Source organism: Pelecanus crispus, chromosome 6, assembly GCF_030463565.1.
Source record: "Pelecanus crispus isolate bPelCri1 chromosome 6, bPelCri1.pri, whole genome shotgun sequence".
Classification (NCBI taxonomy): Eukaryota; Metazoa; Chordata; class Aves; order Pelecaniformes; family Pelecanidae; genus Pelecanus; species Pelecanus crispus.
The window spans coordinates 40698537-40723089 of NC_134648.1; the positions used below are offsets into that span (position 1 = coordinate 40698537).

A 24553-nucleotide genomic window follows, 5' to 3' on the forward strand; every position below is an offset into this window, starting at 1 on the left:
TGAATTTGAGATCAACAACGTATTTCACTGTATTTTCCATAAAAAACACTGATACTGCAGGTTTCAGACTAAATGGGTTTTGATAAAAAGTTGGCCCATCCCTGGGCTTCAAAAAGGACTAGCAGAACCACAGGTATCTCCCCAGTGTCTGAGCCTGCCAACTACCAACTTGCAGAACACCTTCTAAAGTCAATGAATGGTACTACTTCTAGTCACTTAATTACTTAGTCTGTTACTTTGAGGCAGATGAACTAACATAAAGCAGTGACTGAACTCACTTCGCAGTATTACATATTACCAAGGAGACCTGCCTTTAACTGGGAGATACTTCAAAGCTGCTGTGACATTTATTTATTTTTAATCGGTGGAAGAAGCATGGCTCCACTAGATAAATACATTTAAATATTAAATAATGCAAAAGCTTTTGAAGATGATGGAAAGATTAGTGAAATATATTCCCATGTACACTAGAACATTAGGAAAAACACTAAACAACGTAGTTGTTTAAACAACAACAAAAAAATATTTCCACAACTCAAAAAAATTTGATTTGAAAAGCTAGTTTCAACTGTTTTTTCATAACTAACTATATTTTCCAGAAATACCAGCATGGGTGCTAGAACAGCGCTTTTGGAACTGAATAAGAATTTATCCGTATGCATGAACATACCAGCATAGCTTGTAATTACAGTATAGATACAGTATTTCTGTAGAAAACTTAGCACTGCATTAAGAATACCAATCTGAATACTGAAAGGAACAGCAGATGTTTAAACAGACTACTGCACCTTACATATTACAAGACGATTTCCAATAATATGATTGCATTGCCTTTTATAATTACTGATACCCGTTATTTGCTAATGAGGACTCTTGGGGTTTTTTTTTTTTTCCCCCATATTTTGGTAGACTTCCCATTGCTCAGTGAGGTTGCCATACAGAAAATCACTGGAATTTAGGTCAACTATTACTTGGTTTACAGTTATCATAGTTTCTGTCAAATTTAAACTTATCCACAGGGAGTCTGTAACCCAGTGTAAGGAAAAAGTTGACAGCATGAAGAACAGCAGAAGCACTGTATCCATGAGGAGATTTATTAGTCCCTGGCCCTGTACCATATCCATAGTCTGTACCGTGTGCGTATACACACAGACCGCATCTGTGTGGAGTCAGAATGACAGGCAAGGAATATGGAAACAGTCAGCATCTGGTACTGGAGGATGGCTGAATAAGCCCATTTTAGCTATGAAGCTGTAATAGAGAGAATGTGGGTATGCTTCATGGGGACAATGTCATGGGACAATGTTCATGGGACATGGTAGGGTTTAGCATGTTGAAAAAGTAGAGGTCAAGCAGAAGTTTATGAACCTCAGTGGTAATTTTTTTTCTTCTCCTCCACTGTGATAACTCTTGTTTAGGATAAAGGTTAATATTTGGGCCAGTTGAATCAGGAACTCAATTTTGGACAGGTCAAGCTTATGAGAATAAAATAATTTCAGAGGCTGAAATGTGTGGTTGTTTATTAATACTGACTTATCAGCAGGAAGGATGGAAGTGAGCATCTTTAGCACACAGATGACAAAGAAAGGCTTGATATGAGATTTCTTCCATATGAAATGGAAGAACAGTAGAGGGTATCTTCTCCCATCAGTGCAGAAACTACTCCTCCCTATCACACAAAAAAGAAAACAAAGGAAGTCCTATTTACGTGGAAGGGGAAAAAGCGAGACAGGAAGTTCACAAGAAATTTTGTGCCTTTTTTCTTAGTTTGAGAAGACACTAGAAGAAAAGGATGATTGACAGAACAGTTCTGACTTATGAATGCAAAATCAGTGGTAACCTCTGTATCAGTAGCTAAAATGTAAGCACTAAACTGGAGATTATTTCCCCCTTCCTCAAGTTTAGCTTTGGTGTTTTAGACAAAAGGGATACAAGACAAAATAACAGCCGGAAAAAAGAACATATAAAGGTGGCTGCACAAAATATAGTTCTGATAATAGCACACAGGAATGCATTCTAGATTTATGAGAGGAGAATTACCAGAAAGAACTGAGTAAGGCTTGCCATATTTATAACTGATGTCTATTGGGGGGAAGAAACAAAACACCAAGGCAGCTTACACTTCTCTTCTACAGTTTGGAGACTCATTGAGAAAAACAAATTTTTTATTCCATCTGTGCAGAACATGGGAGGTGTAAGAGTTTAAAAAAGTGTTCTATTTTGGAGGAGACAAAAAGGAGACTATTTTCAGAAATTTCAGTCCAAGGGAACAACTAAACCAGTTTATTATCCTAAAGAACACTTCATGAAATACGTGAAAATCCTCCCCAAAAAAGAGATTTTGTTGCTCGGGACATAGATGGTAAATACCAATTTCACATACTGACCAGACTTTTTTTACCTACCCAGGCGTTTTTTAGTCTAATCCTGGAAATTCACCTTAAGCGATGTGACTTAAATGTAACAAAACTCTAAACTAACTCATCTCTGTCAAGATCAAGGTAAATTCCAAAAAACCCATAGGAAGTTTAGTAATAACCACTTTTTCACAGACTTGTGAGGAAATGGCAATGCAGAACAGGCTTTTAGTAGGAAATGTTTCAGGCTACCCAGAAATGTTTCTGGATGAACAAAAGTAGAGAGACAAATCGAAATCAAGGCTGCTAAAAAGAGGGAGGAGATCAACTTCTCACATGTTGGGTAGGGAATGTTGCCCCTAGAACTGTAGACTAGGAAAGCAAAGACAGCGGAATAGTGTGAAGTTGTGTTTGATGGAGAAATGTTGAAACCTAGAAGTTCACCAATGTGAGGTTAGCATATTTGGACCCATGATTTCAAGATGTCATTAGACTGCAAGCTCATTTGAGCACAGAACAACTCTCGTGCAAATCATTTCATGTCCAACTGTACAAAGTACTCCAGCTTCGATTAACTTACCTCCCATAATTTTAGACTGGCAATTGATAAATTCTGGCTTCTTGTCTGTAAGGTATCGCTGACAAGTGTGATGTAGAACCTGAAAGAATGTGCATTTTTCTGAAGCTGTGCTTGCTACCCATTGGTCAAAAGCATTTTCAAATAGTAAATCAAATTCTGGGGAATCCTAGAAGAAAAAAAAAAAAAAACAAAAACCACACTACTATTATTCCACTTTTTGAAATGATTTCGAGAAAGATGTAGAGCTATTATTTTAAAAGGTACGATGTTGGAAAAAGCACAAAGGTCATGCAACTTCAAGACCATCCTGGGATTATTTTTCCTTTGCATATTTTTGGATTAAAAAAAAAACCCAAAACAGGCAGGAAGTTTTTTATTGCAGGCATTTTTAATGAGGAATATTCACCTGTTACAAAAATACCTGAAAACAAAAATACTTCAGACCAAAAAATTAAAAGTCAGAATCTCGTAAGAAATCCTTGTAAGAAATCCTTGTAAGAAATCCAGATACATAGTTACTTGTGTCTTCTATATTACGCAAGGATTTGTGCCTCTCAGCACAAAATCTACTTTCACACTGTATTATAGAAGATGTGGTTCTGCTCTCGATGCTCAACCAAAGAAGGAAAACAAATAGCAAGTCCTGGTTATTGTATTTAATGTATTATGATAAAGTGTTGCATAGGTCTCAGGATAACACGAACAAAAGAACACTCCGAGAACAAATCAAAGCCCAGCTCTATAGCATGCATCAACTGCCAAAATAGATGGATTTTATGAAAGAGTTTGCTAAATATTGTTTTGTAATCTAATCTAGTAAATGCTTTTTTGAATCAATGACACTAGGAATCACTGAAAGACAAGTTTGAAAGGAACATCTCTAAGCTTAAGAACTTGTTAGGAATTTCAATCCGAGAGTATCCCAAGTATCTGTTATTTACATAGCTGCATAGCAGATCCTGGGAAAGGGCCTAAAACTCATATCCCTTATCCATTTGTCACTACTCATGTTTTCATTGTCCCTTTACCTAGAGAAAATCTAATTCCATGCCCTGCATTTCATAGGGCCGTGGCCAAAGGGCTTCTTTTTTCGTACAAGAGACTTTACTGGGTAGTAACAGAATTTGGTGCACCATTGTTAAGATGCTTAGGTGTCTGATCAGAGAACAGCTTTGACCAAACCAAGGGGGTCACAAACATATTCTGCTGTACAATGAACACAGTAAGTCACTTGGTGATCACACAGTACAAGCCACATTCCTAACTTCTAATTCAGCTGTTTTACTACTGAAGATTTGTATTCATAAGCTTATTACATATTAGTACAAGTTTGTCTTGTGACAGCTCAAAGGCAGGCTGTCTATTCCACATTCCAGAACTATTTAGTGGGTGGGGTTGTTTGCTTTTTTGTTTGTTTTGGGGTTTTTTTGTTTGTTTGTTTTGTTTAAATCAGTGTTCACGTGCCATTGGCAACTAAACCATACTACCACCCCTTGTAGAAAAAGCTAAGAAATGCAGAAGTATCTGAGGAGAGGACTGTTCTAGAAAAAATGCAAGGTTCACAGTATTTCACAAACTTCAACCTCAGTAACCTCTCCTGTCCTGGCTTCTACTTACTGCTCTATCTTACAACACAGCTGCATGCCAAAATGGACCCCAAGAGGCTTATAGCTGAAGACAAGGCAAACAAGGCTGTTATTTTTCTGTTTACAAATAAGAGAGAGAGAGTAGGAAGAAAAGTAGGGAAAGACAGGAAGAAAAAAACCCGTATGACTGAGTTTTGGCCTCCTCCCATCTTTCCATTAAAATCTATTTCACATATTCCATTGAGTTATTTCTTTTTTGAGAATTTGCACTTAAACCTGTGTCTTATCTGTCCAGACACCTTTTGAATAGTGAAAGAATTCCTGATTCACAAATATAAGAAGAGCTCAATTTTCATTTTCTAGAACTGTTCGAACTCACCCGATTAGGGTCTATACCATTGACCTGGCGAAGCTGCTCGAGCATCCACTGCGTTCTCCTGACAAAAGACGTAGAGCCTTCAAATTGCTTCACCTTCGTAATAGATGCTTGAGCTGGTTTCTTGTTCGTCACTGAACATATAAAAGAAAAAAAAAAAAAGCCATATAACTGAAATGGGTTTAACGTTTCAGGAATGTGCCATTTAGTTCAGTGTATCAGTAGCTGGTTTGCTAGTGTATTTTCTACAATGTCCCACAAAGTAAATACATGTCACTGATTCTGACAGTAGAACACATTTCCTTTCCTGGATAACATACTGAAAAGCACATTCCTTATTGTCAGGATGATGGCACAACGCCAAACAAGCATTATACTACTCAAAATTGGATATATTTTAGCCATTATCAGCTTAAGTTGCCAACATCCTGTAAAAAAACCCCAGAACTAAACCAAAGGTCTTTCCATCTGCATTCTTACAATCACCTTACTGTTCTCTTTTCTCCATGCTAATTAGCAGAGGTTTCTCATACCCAGCCTCTTATTCATGTCTTTCTCTTCTTGTCATTTTAGACAACAGAACATAAAAAAAAAGAAAGAAGACATCTCCATCTAAGTCTAAGTCCATTTATGCACCTTTTTTAAAAAAAACCTGTTACTTTAGACTGACTTTCATGTTGGTGATTGATTGGAAAAAAAAAAAAAACAGATTTCTCCAGTCTTTTCACAACATGTCACGTGTAGGTCACGCTTCTATAACACCACTAACATCCATGACACTCAATTCCCAATTTCCAGTCAACAGACATAGTATATGCACTTACTGCACTGAGAAAGTAAACCCACCCAACCAGACAATAGTCTGTGAAAAATACAGTTATAAGAATTAAGGAACTAAAGGTCACTCAACACCCCCCCCGCCCCCCAATATTAGGTACCACAAACAAAGACCATAAATGAGAACAATCTTACTTGTTATAAACAAAATTTATGTTAAAAAAATCCCACAAAGTCAGTCATGCAGGACATCTCTGCTTTAAAAAAAAAAAAAAAAAAAAAAAGCAACAGAAAACACTCCAATCAGTGTATCCTTAACTCAGCATCAGGTTTTCAGAGAGTATTTAAACATTAAAGCTAACTTTTCAACAGCAGGAAAACTGGCTTCCAGTATTAGACTTTTTCTCTAAACAAATAAATTTTCTTTTAATCAGTATAACTTTTAACCTCCATGAAAGTTTTATAAGCAGTTTTAGGCACTTTCTACAGTCATAACCTGTATTTTATTTACATGTTATTCATCTATTGCTGTATGTTAAGTCACTTTCAAACACATTTCCACTTTCTGTGAAGAAATAATTTGTAGACTCATTGTACTGCACAATCTACTAAAGCTGGTGTGTCATTTATTTTTCTCCTTAAACTCTTTACTTCCAAAAACCCTTTTATACATATGGTACTCCAAAAAGAGTAGTACTGGAAAAGTCACTTTGCTCTGCTTTTAGATGCTGCCAGTTAAAGGTGGCTTTTAAAATAATCAAGACTTAAACAGCAAGATTGCTGATTTTTGTGTACCCCCTTTAACCAAATAACTGGGAAAACTAACAGACTTCCCACTCTGAAGATGCGTGCTGCATACACTTCTGCACTCAGGGGCACAGTTATACAGTAAGTTAACATTGATGTAATACCTCATCATTCCGTAAAGTTAAAAAGTTAATCTTGTTTCTTAGAATGAAAATTTACTAATGCATAGATCACTGTCTTGATGTTAAAAATATTTCGGAATAGATTAGCAAGTTCATATTAATATGAAAAGTTCTTTTCAATGTCTCAGATCTACACATTTCCAGTTCAGTGTGTATCTGTGCTTATGAAAGTCCAAGCACCCTTATGAGAACTTAATTTAATAAACAGAAAATTCATTTCCAAGGAAATTTTAATAGGTAAAAAAAATTTTAAAAAATCAGATACTAACATTCCACATGGCAGATAATTGTTTTTAAGTTACTTTGGAATAGAAAGCATAGTTGTATGCAATATATTGACTAGACTATTGATAAGAATGTAATAAGCAGCTTGCCAGAAGTCTCTTAATCATCAGTTGAAGCACTGAGAGCCAAACTGGTGCAGTATGCGATTCAGAATCGCACATCAAATGGTACAGAACAGAGAAAAAAATCAATGTAGCTTCAAAAAGGGAACAGCAAAATTAGATCAGAACAACTACTGAAGTGCAATGACTAGATATTACTAAGAAGAGAGATTAGTATTAAAAGATTCATTGATTGCTCAATGGCCTATGCACCCAAGCCTAACAACATCAATAAAGCAGAGGCGACAGGCATCCTATCTATACTTACATAGTATATACAGGTTCTGTTTTTACTGCAAGATTACACACCACTGAGTAGGAAACAAATTCAAGTTACACAAGCAGACCACAGACTCATGTCCCCACCTTCCCTGAATTCACTCTTCCTAATATTTACTCACATCTTTTCTTGCCAACCCCAGCAATCCCATTGGCAGACTCTACAGCACTCCACTGGACTGAGTTTCACATATTTTCTACAAAGCAGTACTAATAGAAGGCTATCTAACAGTGGCTCAAGATTTATGGTCTGTGGATTATTCCCTTTCCACACAAAACAGGCAATAATCTACTGCTAAATGAGCCACATATTAAAAAGCTGTGTACACTATACATAAGCCACATATAGAATTAACACCAGTAGCACTGCAAAACAAAGCGTTCAAAATCACGAAGAGCTAGACAGAACAATTATGCGATCAAACGCTATTTTTTCCCCCTCAGAATCTGATGGATAATCAATTATGAGATGTATAGCCTTCAACTTTAATACAACTTCTCACTGCTCTGAAGGCTTCTACATGGCATACATTCTAGCGCTCTGAAAACCAGGGGTCATTTCAAGGTGAAAACACCAAATTTTACAGATACCATAGTTAAACACTAAATGTCTAATCTCAACATCTCCGTAAATTGTTTGGCTGATTTCACATATCCAAAATCCAATTCTCCAAACCTCTCTGTATAGCACTTCTGATAACCAATGAACAGGGGCTCTGCCTTCAGCTGGAGCCATCAGTACTCCGTACTTTGGCAGAAGAACATCACATTAAGCGCCTAAACTTCATAAACTCTTGAAAATGCCTATTAGTGATCAACTATAAAAACATCTTAATTAGATGACTGTTTCTATATCATCCACCACACAGTAAGTCTGGGAGAGGCTGAGAGGGCTGCTCTTCTACAGAAGAGCTTCTAAGAGTCTTGGGTATCTCAGTCATCCTGGGTAGACATTCAGTTAGCTGATGTGATCCTCTTGGAAAAACAGCAGTTCTACCTTTAGGTCTCACACTTGTAATAATTGTGCACAGCCAAACAGATGTAGTTGCATTTCACCTTTTGTGTCTTGGGATTTTAGGAAAAAGCTAGCATTTCCAGAACATTCAAAAAACCAGCTACCCACGAATCCACCAAACGTGCTTTAAAATGTTCATTTAGTCCGTGACAGCTTGACAGTGGTATGGCAGTCATTACAACTCTGTGAAGCTCTTTGGCAGCTGCAAAAACCATCCTCACTAGCTGCTCATTATGTTGCTCTGCAAACTAGAGCACCTCCACGCAAGCCACTGAGTGGGTGTTACCTTGTAAACATGTAATAAGTCTTTTCTTAGATCTGAAAAAAACTGGAAGCAATTACATACTCCTAGCCACATTCCCTCTCTGACAAGTCCTTCAGATGCATCTGCTAAAATCTTCCACAATCATTATCTACTTTAATAAAATAAAAGACAATATTTAAGTTATGCTTCAATTTTAGGTGGGGTTTCTGTTTGCTTTGCCTGTTTTTTGGTAACAGAACTTAACATTATGCCTTCAAAATATGAAGCCGTAGTAGTGTGGACAAAGCACATTTATTTGTAACCCATCAATAGATGATAGGTCCATATGGTATTTCTGTATCTCATCAGATGCAAATAAAGACCAGCCGGGTTAGCTCAGTTGGTTAGAGCATGATGCTAATAACGCCAAGTTCGCAGGTTCAATCCCTGCTCACTGCAGGGGGGTTGGGCTCGATGATCTCTCAAGGTCCCTTCCAACCCAAAGCATTCTATGATTCTATGAAATAAGCTTTTTTAATTTTTATTTATTTATTTTTAAAAGGAACATATAGTTATTGGTAAAGTAAGAAAGAATGTGTGAGAACTCAGCTACAGCAATTTATGACGAAAACCACTGTGAATTTGGTGGGTGTTTTTGGTGTGGTTTTTTTTGTTGTTGTTTTTTTGGGGTTTTTTAAACACTAGTTTAACATACAACCAGAATTCAAGTCAGAAACAGCACTATTTCTTCTGGGGTTGAAGACATTATTAACAATTTTGCATCATAAATAAAAATAAGTTACAGTATTAAGTTTCAAAGAGTTTGTTAAAGGATGAGGCACACATTTAAGTGAAATACTCTGTTTCAAAAGCAGATCATAGAATACGAGGCAGAAATAGTCAGATCAGAATTAGCTTTAGAGAATGCTGTGACATAGTCAGGAAAGTCACTGTTCTCATTGTTTGGAACACATGGAAACAAATGTATTTGAATTCCAGACCTCAGCTAGAATCCAGTACCATGTGCATGTCTAGCACCTATAGCAGCAAATCAATACAGCTCTTCACACAGAAAGCTAATGGAGACTAAAGTCACAGTCCAACTTCATCTCATCTGCAGTCTAGAATATATTTCCTTTATTTTTTCAGTCTTCTAAAGTATCTTTACTTGAATGGAAAAGATGAAATAATGAAGAATGGTTAATTCCTTAAATACCTACCCCAAAATACTTGGCCTTGAAAAACAAACAGTCTCAAAGCTCTAAACCACCACACTATGAACTCTTATTTATTTTATCAGATTTGAAATGCGTATTTTAAAAGCAATGTCTGTCCTTGAAGTCTTGACTCTGAATATCTGTGTTTGTTTTGGATGTTCTTTAAATTTGGATCTGTGTATTTAATAACTCAAACTCTAGGTAATTAGGAATCTTATGACAAATGGCTTGATTGCCTCACAAAATTTCTAGTCATACTGCAGTGTAATTCTGAAGTGCTGAATGACTGAAATAACTGCTGAAGGGAGAAATTAAAAAGTACAAAGTCTTGAAGCAGGCAGTGACTGCTGCAACTGTTCACATTCTAACAAGATTTTTTTTTTATCTGGGCACTGCTCCGATTAATAAATTAAGCAGCCTTAAACTTTTATTGCTATTGTGTCACTCGCTCTTGCGGAGATGGGGGAGGAAATGGAGAAAATAATGCAAATGAAGTAAGATCACTCAAAAAATTACTTTCATCTACAAAATGTTTTCATTTGTGAACATGACAGACTCACTCCTGAGTGGGCCTGCAGAAGTCTACTGAAGGCACTGGCTATCTGTGTAGCTCAATCCAAAACTATTCATCAATTTAATGTTAGATCAGCATAATATATCTGTATGTCAAATCCTGTACAGTGGATATTCATCCCTCAACTCACAAATAACCAATGATGTGAAGTTTGTCAAACTGGCTGTTAATAATTAATAATGGAAAAAAAATCTTTAGAATGCACTCAAGACAGTCTAAAGCCTTTTAAAAAAAGGCCTGTTTGATGAAGAAAAAGTTGAACTCAATACCATGGCAGTGTGATATGATTTCATAGTCACTGTATCTAGAATTTAATCATTCCTACCTTGTTGTAGAAATGTTGCCCTAAAGCAAAACTCTTCTTTCCACAGTACAACTAAGTCTAAAAACAGCCAGGAGTTTCCTAAACAGCTTTTGATTCAGTCAGAATAAAAAGAGCAAATTTAAAAGCAGCAGCACATTTTAATTAAAAATATTATTTAATATCTGATACATATTTTATTAGGAAATAGAATTACGTATTAGTATTTGTGGCAGACATGCATTTTTTTTTCAAGCCAGTTCTTAAGGAAAAAAAGTAGGTTATGAACAGACTGTGACAGAAATAATTACTCCTCTATACTTTCCAGTTCTGCAGAGTTACATATGGAAAACCTGTCTTCTCCCTCTAGACTTCTGTTTGTGCAATTACATCTAATTCTCATTCTGTGTGTCCCCTCACTCCCAGCCACCAAAGAAACAACTATTTCATAAACTTGCAAAAAGCTCATTGACTAAAATTCTGACAGTCACGTACAAAATGCTAGTAAGCTATGGCTACCAGTTAGGCTGACGGTCTGCAGTTTTTGACCGTCAAAAAAATAGTGACTTTTTTGTTTCTTTGTCCAATTGCTACTCAATTCTGCAACGTTTGAGTTTTTGTATTCAGAGGACAAAGGACGAGTAACTTGTGGAAATACCTCAGAAGTCTGAGGAAACCCAAGACAGATTTCTTTCTTGCAAAGGTCATAAAGTACAAGCGCTCAAACAAAAGACAACACCAACAACGTATCTATAAGGACTGAGCCTCGTTTGCTATTCTCACCTACATCATTCCAAAGCAATAAAACCCCATTTATCTCTATTCCTCCAACATGAGGAGCTCTTCCTTCTGTCACCAGAGCAACCTTACAACTGTTTCTCCACACAGCTCAAAAATCTTACTCTCCGTGCTTTATTCCCAGAGTGAGGAAATGGGGTCTAGACAGGGGAAAGGACACTAAATAACACATCCCTCAACCGTTACAATAGTAGAAGCTTGTATTATTGCTGTTCTGCAGTGCTCCAAGGTAGTTTGAACTACTACTGTTCAGACCACATGGTCCTATAAGCAAAAGATGGCCTTGGTGAGCAACTTCCAGAATTTCTGAAAGCAACTTTCCAACAATCAGACAAATGAAGCTGAGGATTAAGTAAGATGGAGCAAAAGGGTACATTCTGACCTATTCAGGTATTAAAGAATAAGGTCCAGATACATGAAACTGTCTTAGTATACCATGTGGATTTCAGGAAAACTATTTCCAGTCTCTACTTCACATGATGGTTATGAGCTGTGCTGTCTATCAACTCCAGCTTTGAGTTTGAACACCACACTTGTAGTATTTCATGTTTTCTCAGAGCAGTTTCAACTAAGCACTGATTTAATGTGGAGTCTAAATTAATTCTAGAACTTTGAGCCACCCCACTGTGGTTGTCCAACTGCTACCCTCCTGCAATCTTTGTACCTGACATGGTTCTTAGACCTCAGCTATCTATAACACAAAGAGATGCTCTGAGAAGACAGTGCTAATAAGAACCCAGATTTACGTTGCCACCTCCAGCACTAATTTTAGGTACAGAAAAAAAGGGGTATGTTTGCAGTAAGAGACAGCTATTCTCACTGAAAATAAACAAAAGCAGCTAAAACTGGGGCAGGTTTAAGTTCCCACTTGCTGGTCAAGGCTTGCCAGGTATCAAAATGGCTGACAAGTTGAGGCTTGACTACTCGGAATTGCATTTCCTACTTTTGCCGTCTTTCCTTCCTTTGACAATGCTGCTTTCTCACCATCTGGATCTAAGAAGCTGAAAGCAGGGAGAAGCTGCACAGTTCTCACCTTCTCCACTTGCCAAATAGGACAAGGGGATGTCAGCAGCCCTAAATACACAGCAGTTTAATCAAAAATTAATTCCTTCTGTTTCTTCAGGCACACCTTAATGTTTTGACATCAAATTGGAAAACACAAAAAGAGAAGCTCTCAGATACAGAGGCAAACTACTCGTAAGTCTAAACACATACCGTTTTTCCCAGAGACCTTCCCAACAGTTCAAATAACAAACAATTTGCATCATCTGTCTGCTTAAATCAGCATCTACTGCATCACTGTCCGTAACAAGTTGCCAGCCTCACTCTCATTGCTTTCCAGATAAAAATGTACAAAATATGTATCTCAATTAAGGTTTATCCATATATTATTCAAAATATAGTTTTATTTAAGTAATATTTTTTCTTTCTACATACAAGTTATGCTTATCTGCTGAACAGTAAAACAAAAATAAAATATTAAAAAAAAAAACCCCAAACCTAGTTACCCTGGAAATTCAGATTAAGGTATGTGCTATCTTCCCAAGATGAAAGACTAGACAAAAGTTTTCTGGTATCTTCAAACAAACAAACAAAAAAAATAAAAAATAAGCATAAAAAAAAGATTGCCTTGCGTTGCAATGAAAAAAATTGTTTTCCCCATGTCTAAGATACCATGAAGTCCTATAAGCCTGAAGCAAGAGCCTGTATATTTTCCAAACACACCGAGTACATTAATAACAAACTGCTGCTTATAGGCAGGGTGCCTTGCCTTTCAGTTTTGCACCTGGTTTTCCATTATATTTCCTTTTCACAGAACCATGTAAATGTCTTCAAAGATACTTTTTATGCCCATTCAAACACTTTAAGCCCCCATCATACCACACACATTACAGTCTTTACAGTTTCTTGACAGACTCATTTTTCATTCCTATCAAATTTTTAAAGCTAAAAAGACAGAAGTATTGCAGTTATAAATTAATAGGTTGCTTAAATTATTCTTCATATATGACAGCAATATAGTTTAAGGTATTGACACCAAAGCAACTGCTTTTCATATTGTCACAGTTACATAGACAGATGCAGTTAACAGTGGAAAGAACGGCAGACTTCATTTTATAGCCAGAGAGGAAGCTTCTGCTTAACTGCAAATATTTGGAAAGGAATCTTATTAAACACATATTCACTTCCAGAATGACGACTGAACTTCCAGGTTTTGTTGGAATTGCCTTTTACTACTCCATATTGCAAAGCAGCCAACTTTCAAACTTTTCCCATCTCCTTTTTCATGCAGGTGGACCGTCAGCTGTTTTTGACTAGAAATATCTCAAGAGTCTACAAATGTAGCAGATTTGAGTTGTGTATACCTTTTGAGTTAAAATCTAGTTAGGAGGACAGGATGGTGCTCTGACATATCTACCAAGGCACTGTTGCTGCAAGGGAAGATAATAGGTATTCCAGCCATGTCCCACGGAAGAGGAATGACTTCCTTACAACCTAGGGACCAAAGTATTCATCAGGGACCTCTCAACCAACTCAGAGCTCCTGCTGATTCTGGCCTAGAGCATTTCACATTAGTAGTTCACCGTATCCTGGGATGGTAGAGCCTTACCTCTGAACTGTAAGGTATTTGGTGACTGAGAATTTCAGCCCACGATAGCATGCGCCCCTCTGCATTAGTCTGGATCATTTACAGCTTCAAACTTCTTTGCTCTCCCTCCCTTAAAAGGAAGGCAGCATCCTACACAGACTTTGCCGAACAGGACACTTTAAATAGCTGTGTAAGCATTTACACACACTTCAGAAAATCCCACCTCAATCTAGTTTAGAATCAAAGCTCAAGATACAGACCACAGTGAGTATCTGTGTGGGTGGCTTGAGATACTCCTTTTATCACATTCTAGGCACTTCCGCACCTGCAACTATGGAGAGCCAGTTAAAGTCAACACCATGAACACACTTCTACTCTTAATAAGTGGAATTTGGCGTAATTCCCATACAAGTTAACAGATGTGCATCCGCATGCAGAGAGTACACTAGGAATTACCTCACCAGCCTGAAAACAATGTTTGAACTTCACAGCAAGTGTCCTGAGGGGCAGGAAGAGGCTCTGGAAAATTAAGGTTCAAATTCATTACTCAGTAACTCGCACAAAAAGTACAGTATTATGAAATAGTTCTCCATTTATATGTTCGCTTAGATAACTTGACAGGCTTTTAAGATTCTACAGTGTAAGAGGACCCTGTTGTAACAGGGCAGAGTGCTTACTGGAGCTTTTAAAGTGACTTATAAAACTGTGCTCTTTTCTTGATTTTGTACTTAATCCATGACCAAAAATACAGTAGATGAGACTACTACTAAAGAAAATACTTTGCACACAGCAGATGCAAGAAAGGACTTTATTACTGTTCAATACAAAGTCCGTAGCTTTTGCTATACAATGGCTTAAGTCAGAACAGCAGCAGGCAAATTATTCCATATTCTTAGGACTCAAACTTTCAGATGGACACAATTCTACAAAAGTCTTCACATTCACATGGGGCATGATAGCATCCAAGTTTTAATATAAGCAACTAAAAAAGGCTGGCAGACTTTGATTACTTCAGATTATGAAGAAATTAAAAACCAAACACACATACAAACCAAACCAAAACAAGAAAAACCCCACAAACACATATGTGGGGAAATACAGGGGGTGACTAAAGGAGAGGCCAGACAGGAAGAAAAACAAGTGGGCCAACGGCTGCAATCCCAAGTTATCATCATACATTATTTTAACTGAAACCAGTTATTTAAATCCTGTCCATTCAACAAGAAACAGTATCTCAACCTATGAAGTACTCTACCCACAGTACATAACCCGTTTACTCAGCAGAAGCCAGATATCCAGCCTCTCTTGCATCTTATTGCCGGAAGTGTGATAATTACTGTGAAGGGATGCTTTTACGTGCTTTTTTTTTTTTTTGCTGTCCGAATTATTTTCTGCAGACAACTAAAATGAAATACAGCAAGCAGCATATATATTTCAGGTAGCACTTAGCCTGAGATGTAAAAGTGGGGGGGGAAATCTCTAAAGTATATATATTCTGAATATTTTGATCTTGATTTCAGTTTATAAAAATAAGACTACCAGTACCACTATTACTAGATCTGAGAGAACGCACACGTTATGTGTTTTACACAAATCCAAAGGATATTTGACATATCAGCAGGTCCCATCTCTATCCTACGTATCCAGTAGTATTCCAGAGAGTAATACTTTTTTCATATATATATATGAATGATCAGATTTCTGAAATGCAATCTTACCCCCCCCAATTTAACTGCTTTAAAAAGCGTGAATGCAACCAATTAACTTTAGACACCAATCTTCACAAATTTATGTATTAACCACCATCAAGGCAGTTTAGAGGTAAGACCAAAACCTCCATGGGACAGAATCCTGTGCGGTGTTTTATGGACAGTTCAGCAGACAGTGTCCTTGTCATGCTTCCAATGCCCATCATGCTTCTGGAAATCAGTTCTCTACCCATGGGCAACCAACCGTTTTCAATGCTTGCTCTTGCACGCTGAGTTCAGTGGTTAAGGCCTCTTTTTCAATGGCATCAACCAACAAGTATTCTTGACATGACCCACAAAATAAACAGAGAGTTTCTTAAACCTTCACAAATATTCTCTACGGCCTCAATTATCTGAAGAGACACAGCATGGTCTCTTGCCAAGATGTTCATGACTATTTCCATGTGCTGTTCAACAACAACATTTCAGGGTCAGAAGGCATCTCCACTTATTTTTATGCCAATTTGGCTGGCAAAGCACATTGAGACTATGACATGGAAGGTCATACGCAAGTAATATTTAAAATTTTGAAATCTTTAAGCACATGACTAGTGATTCGAAAACCAGGTAAAACTGAGACCCTAATGAGGCTAACTTAAAAAGTGCTGCAAAAGTCCATTTTACAGAAGTAAGTGTCTTGCTGAACTGGGACCCAACGCTTCGGTTGTGTATTTAGCCTCCATCCTTTTCCACTATGCTTTACTCTCTTGCTCCATTTTAGATTTCTACAGTGACGGTGTTTCTCAAATTGCCTTTTTCTCTTTCAACTATTGATTTATTGCAGCTACCCACTGAGCTTGTTTCACTTCATGAACAAGATGCAGGTAATTAAAGTGTCTAGAAGCTGAAGTATATGTGTACTTTAGTACTTTACCAACGCGCTTACTTACAGACTGACATCGAAAGGCCCTACCACAATAAACAGAGAGCAAACAAACAGCCACAGGCAACACCAGAAAAATGAGAGTGACAAACACTGAACAACTGGTTACAACTCTAAAAATACATGGAAAAATAAACATGAAGAAAAATATGGTAGACCATTTAAAGCAATAGTTCCATTTTGGTCCCCTTTCTTGTTAGACAGCAAAAACAGGAAAGCAAAAGTCTAATTCAATTCTCCACTCCCTGCTTCCCTGGCTGCACACTCCAAAATACTCAACACAATCCTGATCCTACTGAAGGCACATGCATTAAGGCCGCATGATTTTTGTGGCAAAGAAATCATTAGCCGCTCAGAACCTACAAGAATGGGTCAGTGAATCACATGATATAGGTACCTTCCATTGTCACACTAAAATGTTGTGAAGGAAGAGTGAAATAAAAGTATTTATGGTATGAACTAAGGAAATGCAGCCTTCTGCTACTGGTATGGAAACAAACAACAAAGGCCCCACAACAAACTCTGGAACTCTTGTGTATTTGTTAATACACAATATATATTAAACATATTGAAAACTAACTTGAAAAGGTTACTTCATAACATTTACTGAAATCAACAGCAAAGCAAATGTGTACTTCATGTTATAAGAAATCATTTTCAGAACACAGCACACCACCATTGCACCTGAATGCATTTCAGTAGGACCATTTGAATGGCTTTTTTTTTTTTTTTTTTTTTAAACACAGCAAGTATCAATTGCTGACTAATTTGGTCAGTATCTTCAGAAAAGCAAAACCAATGCAGAAAGACCTTCAGCAATATAGTTTAACTGTGTGAAGATACATCATTTCTCAAGCTTTGAACAGACACTCGAATCCGAGTATCTTAGCTTCACAGATTTTACCCATGTTATAAACAGCTACTCTTTTTTCTTAGTACTTGGATCCTAGGTACGTTCACAGATCAAACATACCCAGTACGAATATATCCCTCATTAGACTCTGTAGAAACACGTTTGAACCGCAAGAAAAATTTTCATTCTATATTCCACACTACAAATTTCACACCTGCAGTGAACTAGATTTTATTTAAAGGTGCTATGTGCAGATAGCATTCAGTTACTGTATGTAGTATCTTAAGTTACCTGCATACAGTTCCCTTTATTGACATAAAAGATTTCACTGTAAGGGACCAGAGCAGAAACTAAAAAGTAAATACTTGGCATCTGAATTGTTACTACTATTATTAAAGTCCTCTGCAAAGCCCTGAATCTCAGAGCACCCCTGTAAAATGTGCTTCTTTTAACTCAGATAGTTTGATTTGAATAAAACCACTCTCATTTGCCATTGCACAATCTTGCAATGGTAGGACTGAAAATTTTACTTAAATGACAGTTTTCTCATATTTACTATTCTTTGGGAAAACTCTCCAAAGCATCACTTGTCTCTCTTTACCAAGGATAAGTCTACTATTTCTAATCACAGAACTTTCCTAGCCTTTAAAGAAGAAAAAACCCAGAAACTGGTAAAAAAATCTGTTGTAGAGAGTAAGACAAACAGGTTTAACAGTAAAAGAGAAAGGAAAGCATGCACACTGTTAGCAAACAATCTTAACAGGTTTTATTTCTCCAACTTAATCACTCCCCTTAACGAGGCCACAGCAATCAAAGAATGAAATACAGCTCCTTGAACAGTAATTTTAAAAGGTACTCTACCAAAGAAAGGTCTATCAGGGAGCATTTTGTGGCAGGAGAGAATTGTGCACAGGTAGGTCTCACTTTGATATGCAATTAGGGGACAGCTGAAGGACATCCCTAACAGCTTCCATACCCCAGAACATAGACTATATAACTACCACAAGCTTAAGGTGAAGATCACCTCTGTCAATTGGAAGTTTATGTGAGCCACATCTTCCAAACTTTACGTAAAAGGCTAACTTTCTGAAGTCACATGGACTAGTGATTTATGATGATGTACTTAAATTTTGAAAATACTCGGTTGTTCATTTTGAACAGGTACATTCTCAGACTGCTCAGCTGAACAAAAGCCAAATAGTGAAAATCATAGATACAAGACATCATAGTAAAATGAGTTATATGGAAATACCCCATATATTGTCAGAAAAGCCAAAAGCTGCTGTAGCAGATGCACAGCTTTCTGCAGCTTTCTTCCATGGACTCTCAGCAAGTCAGTTACAAATTGTATTTTTAAAGTGTCTGTATCTGTGCTTCCCCATAACTAGTTATAAGAAACCTCAGAGAAATTGTTTGCAGTTCTCTTCATCAAGGATTTTACTGACCTCAAAGATTTTCAGCAGGTTCATTAAATCTACTAGATTTAATGTGATCAGGTGTGGATTTAATCTCATTTAACCTAGTAGCTTTAATCTATGCTATTTAATATGGTGTAGTGTAATGAATAGCAAGCGATCAAACTGGTATTCAATCTGCTATTTCCATTTTCTAAAGGGTTCACTGAAATAGGTAACTTGCAGGCAGAAAAACACAATTAAAAAGATATCAAAGGATAAAGTTTACCTTATTACTTACCATGCAATGTTTGGGTACATGAACTACCTTCCTCATTACGTTTGTATATGGGCATGCATACAAAGGTAAGACTAAACATCTCAAGTGCATGCCACCAGCTTCTTTCTCACCAGCTCTTTTTCCAGTTTGCATTCTTTTCCATTTGAAGAAGGCCTATTGATTTGTGTATCTTAAAATGCATAGCTGCGTATATTACAGGATTAACTACTGCTATTTTATAGGCATACTTCTTAAAGGAATATACTCCGGGTAGTCCTTATAGGCCCCAAATTTTCTTTGCAGTAATGTCGAAGACTATGCTCTTCTCTTTAGTAGTAACTCAATTTAATGAAATTTGGATTCAGATTTAATCTCAGTTGTGAAGCTATGAAAACCTCACCTGAAGTAATAGCCCCTGGCTATTACTTAACACATGAAATTTCAAACCAAAGAAAAACTTGGAAACAGTTTTAAGATACAATTGATGACTCATGCTTAATGAGAAAAATAGATACCCTGCAGACATAGAAATGGCTCAAAAAAAAGAAAAAAAAAGAATCTAGACTAGAAATAACTCTTACACTTTTTAAATAGAAAATAGTACCTTAAAAACCTTTTAATGACTTACTGTGCTAATGTAGCATTAATTTTTAATTTGCTTTAATATTTTACTGCTTATAGTAGCTTTTCCTTTGTGAAAATTTTTCCTTTGAAAATTCCTCTGAAAAATAATCTATACTGCCAGTGTTACAAAAGGAGTTTTCTTCATTAATTTCTTTTAGAGCACAAAAACTGAGTGACTCAACGTTATTTCTTTGCACGTTATAGATCCTGATAGCAAGAGGCCTTTGCAGCTGACCTTATTTTTCTACTGTACTGTACACATTTACTGCACTACTATGAGTGACAACATCCTTTTCATTACATTTCATAAAACCAAAAACAACTATTAATATTTCATACTGCCCCCCCCCAAAAGAAAGTCATTACCAGCTTAGAGACATGTTATTAGTTGTAACTGAAAAAACCTGTTTCCAGTAATTGCAACGATCACAAGCACTGTCTTTACTAAACATAGGAAATTATGGTCTTAATCAAACGGGATTGTTAAAATCCATGTAATGTGAGTATGTTTCACAGTAATATTTTCACATTTTTCATCTGACAGGATTCACTGTTTGCTCCTCAGCACATTAACAGTTTGCCAATAGTTCAGTTGGACTGTGTCAGTGCTTGGCCTGCCGGAGAGGACAACTGTTTCCAAAGAAAAACAGAACACAGGAAACTGCCCACTGGTAAAAGTACTAAAACCACCTAAACAGATAAAAAAAAGTCTCTTATACTTTTGTTATGTTACACACTACTGTTACTGTTGCTCCCCTTTGTACGACCAAACCTCAAACAAACAAAAAAACCAAAACCAAATAAAAAAAAAAAACCCCTAACCAAACAACAACCTACAATTATTTTCTCCTCTTTAGCTTGGCTTGTAATGAAAGTAATTTTCAGGTTAATACACACTCACTAAAGCCTTCTAAGCACTGTGATCCTACCAAAATGGATAGAGAGCAGAGAAGGAAAAACTAACAGACCCAAAGGCCATGAAATAATTTTTGACACATTATGCGATACATTAAGAGGCCAGACCTATCATAGCTGAAATGCGACATGAAGCCAAGAGAGAAAAGAGTTTGGAAACACTTTAAAGTTTTGTTTTGGGTCCCAGGTCAATACCGAAGTGTTATTTAACAAACTTGTACAGATCTCACTAATTTTGTCTACTGTCTGTAAATGCCAACAATAGAAGCTACTACAGATGTACAGTCCAATTTCCCTCTACCAAGTATCAATTATCAAGTCACAAAGCCCCCAAAGGAAAAAAAAAACAACAAAAAACATTAAAATACATGGACCCCCAAAAGCAAAAATCTCATTCACACCATAAATAAATAGAAACCCAAAGAATTGGTTAAAAATGAAATCAGAACTTTCAAAAAGTTATTTTTATACTATACACTAGTGGTCACCATTCCATTTAAGATCAATAGGAAGCATTCAGTAGTATAGCACCCAAGTGCTATAGCATGCGCTTCTTTCAACTGTCAAAGACAATTTTGATACTGTATAGAGATTTTACTGATATGTCATTTTTTTCCTCAGAGATTACAAACAGTGACTCTCTCCCTCCTCCAATAAGATGCAACCACAAAAGTCCTTCTCCTCCTTCACAGGGCAAGAAATTAGCAACTATTTTCAACACTTCCAATATATAGACTAAAATACAAGACCTTGGTTTTTCTAGAGGTTGAATGATGGCATCAGGAGATAATTAGTGAAGTGTATGCACCAAGAGCTGCAAAAGAAGACATCAACATCCACGTTTTATGAACTGAGTTGGCCTTTTGAAGGGTTGTTAATCATCCCTACACAGGGCCAACTGAGCTAATGACTGGGGTCCTCTCAGTTAAGCTCTATGGACAGGGAATGCATACTAATGCCTGGTTTAAAACAGATCAGCATATCAGTGTTTCAGTACTGTCTCATCTAAGCTTGGTCTGCTGTGGCACACTTTATGGAAAAACAAGAGAAAGACAAAACCTCTTCTGCAGAAAAGTATAAAATGCAGCAAAACTGTTACACATGTAGTCCAGGCATCTGCTTTGCAAAACAACAAACAACCCCAACCCAAAACACAAAAAACCCCAAAGCATGAATAAATCCATGTCTGTTAAAAGCACTACTGCTTGGATTTCGTTTTTTTCGGGTGTTTTTTTGTTGTTGTTGGTGGTGGGTTTGGGTTTTTTTGTTTTTAAATCATCTGAACAATAGGATTTTATCTGTCCAAGTAGATAACTATGAATTATTTGGCTGGAAATGTGTGTTTTGCATGACTGAATTGGATCAATTTCCTACCAGAAAACAGCCAGTGAAAGTATAAATGAATTGACAGTACACAAAGGATAACATAAAGGAAACTCACACACCAAGGAAAGAGTATTTTCTTTAAAGCAATATCCATAGCATTCCCAGACACAGTACACTAGTATCAGTCTTTGAGAGGGGAAAACCAATTATTTTCTTTTGCAAATTGTGTGTATGAGTAACACATTTACGTTTATAGCCAAACCAAAACAGTTGGAAGGAAAAAACCCAGTTGTTTCTCAGATCCTGACTCCCTGTACCTTCAAAGGTTAAAACCAAAGATACTCGGAAGCAGACAAACGCAACAGTTTGAAAGATCTGTGAAGGAGAAAAAAAAACCCAAAAAAACAAAAAAACAAACCATCAAAGAAAAAGAACTGGCATGAAACATGAAGGAAGTATAGTTCACAGAAATCAAGTATCTTAAATATTTTAAATAGTTTCACTATCTAGCAAAAGTTATACAATCAGGACAACTCAATAGTTCAAACTTGTGTCAGCAGGTGTGCCCCCTTAGCTTACAGTCATGCTGTGATTGTTGGTACAAGAGCTGTAACAGAGTGGGGCTACCTGCTGTCTTGGTAGGTGGTTGTACAGAGGACATTAGTACTACTGCAATCAAATTAAGAAAAGAGTTATTCCCACAAACAGTCACATATCAGGACAGGAAAAATACAATGCTACAATGGTGCAAAAAAACCCCTAATCCATGGTAGTATCTGGAGGACAAATAATTCCCAAACCAGGAGAAATACAGTAGGATCACTTTAAACTGGGGGTGGAGGGGGAATAAGCTAAGAAAACCTGGGTATGAAAAAATGATGCAAATGATGCAAAAAAACCCAATCTGCATTTCACTGAATGTGTCCTTACACAAAAAGCGTCTGAACATAAAGTGAGCTGATACTAGAAGCATCACCGTAACACCTTGCAGATTTGTTCCTACTGCTGTCACTATGTATTCACTGCAGAATGCAATATGAGGGATTTATTTTAAAATGGACGAACTGCTCATTACATCTCCCTGTACTTGATTCTTCTGATTTTTAGCTTCTCCGTGGTAAGAAATGAGGTGCAGACCAGCATACAATCAGGCAAATTTGGTACCTGGCAAGAATGTTAATGATGTAAAAACAACTCAACAAATTCCAGTGGGTTTTCTAAAAGCGTATATTTGAAGTTATGATCTCTAAAACCAACTACTTCTAAAGAGACGCACAACCTGCAAACTGAAATCTGACAGCTTTCTTGTCTCAAGACATTTTATTGTCTCATGACTGATTTTTTTTTTTTTTCCCCCCCTCTTCCCCTGGTCCCTTGCAGTGCACTGGAGATAACAGTGTGGATAACCTCTACCACGCTACACGTTTTACAAAAAACTCTCTGGAAACATGCTTGATATGGAAAATGCATTTGGTTTCTTCCAGCCAGACACTAGAAGAATCAAACAAGACCAGAAGAAAATAATTATTCTGACTTCTTTAAAACAGAGTCCCTAAATGAGACTACTTCTTGTGTCTACAGTAACCTAGCAAGAAGGCTCAGCACACTTGCTGCAGAAGTCATGAGAAAATGGGCAATTTGTGTTCACTTTCATATGTCTGTTGCAACATTTAACCTAAAGCAAAACACATTAGGTACACCCATTCTACACTAAGGCACAGAAACACGCCAAATAAAACCACATCCAACCAACAGTTACAGAACGAACAAGTAACAGCCATCATTGAAAAGTAAAGTAAGATTCAAATATCAACTTTAATAAATAAGACTTTACTGTGAAATTTCCTCATGAGGGAGATTAACCTGGGAAAGTTAAAATCAAATGCAATTTCCTTCACAGCATGATATTGTTACAATCTCGCTACACTTCACTGCTAAATTTTGGAAAAGATAATCAACAAACTTATGACTGAGCAGTGATACTTTTGGCAATGCTTATCAGGAACAAGGATAAAATCAGTTTAGTTTTATCTTGATAGAAGCTTCCCTCTCTCACTAAATGTCTTGCATTTACCAGCATCCTAGTTCTTATGTAATGTACTTGTCATTAAAAGCAAAGTTAATTCATGACTAACAAGTATCTCCAAACTCAATGTCCAGAAGGAAAAAAAAAAACCAAAAAACCCCACAACCAAAAATGTCCGCTGATATCAGTGACAGCCTTAGGAAGCACCCAGCATGTTCTTAAAGACATTTAACCTAAATCTAGTATTTTCCTCTTCCTCCAGAAAAGTTTTTTTACCTGTTCCAATTCCATTCTGAAGCTTTAAAGAAGCTCCTGTTGTACACAGCACTCGGATTCCCAAAACATTTGTGATTTCTTAACAGACTGGAATTGCTTTGTCTAAACATGCTGCAGTTTCTCCACCACTGCCTGCTTGTTTTTTCAATTCAGAATCACAGAATTGAAACAGACCTCTCAAGGTCATCTAGTCAAACCCCTGCCCAAAGCAGGGCAAAC

General features: G+C 36.9%; 1 protein-coding gene across 3 annotated transcripts in view; it reads right to left on the reverse strand.

Annotated features, from left to right (window-relative positions):
• The window catches only part of STXBP6 (syntaxin binding protein 6), a 91966-nt gene that overhangs the window by 28647 nt on the left and 38766 nt on the right, over window positions 1–24553 (reverse strand). For 2 of the 3 annotated variants that reach the window (XM_075712944.1, XM_075712943.1), the window contains exons 2-3: window positions 4903–5033; window positions 2938–3103 (exon numbers count right to left, since the gene is read on the reverse strand). The exons of the other annotated variant lie outside the window; for it this stretch is intronic. In XM_075712944.1, coding sequence (XP_075569059.1) covers window positions 2938–3103; window positions 4903–5033 — 297 coding nt within the window. The remainder of the gene's footprint in view (window positions 1–2937; window positions 3104–4902; window positions 5034–24553) is intronic. 3 annotated transcript variants of the gene reach the window in all.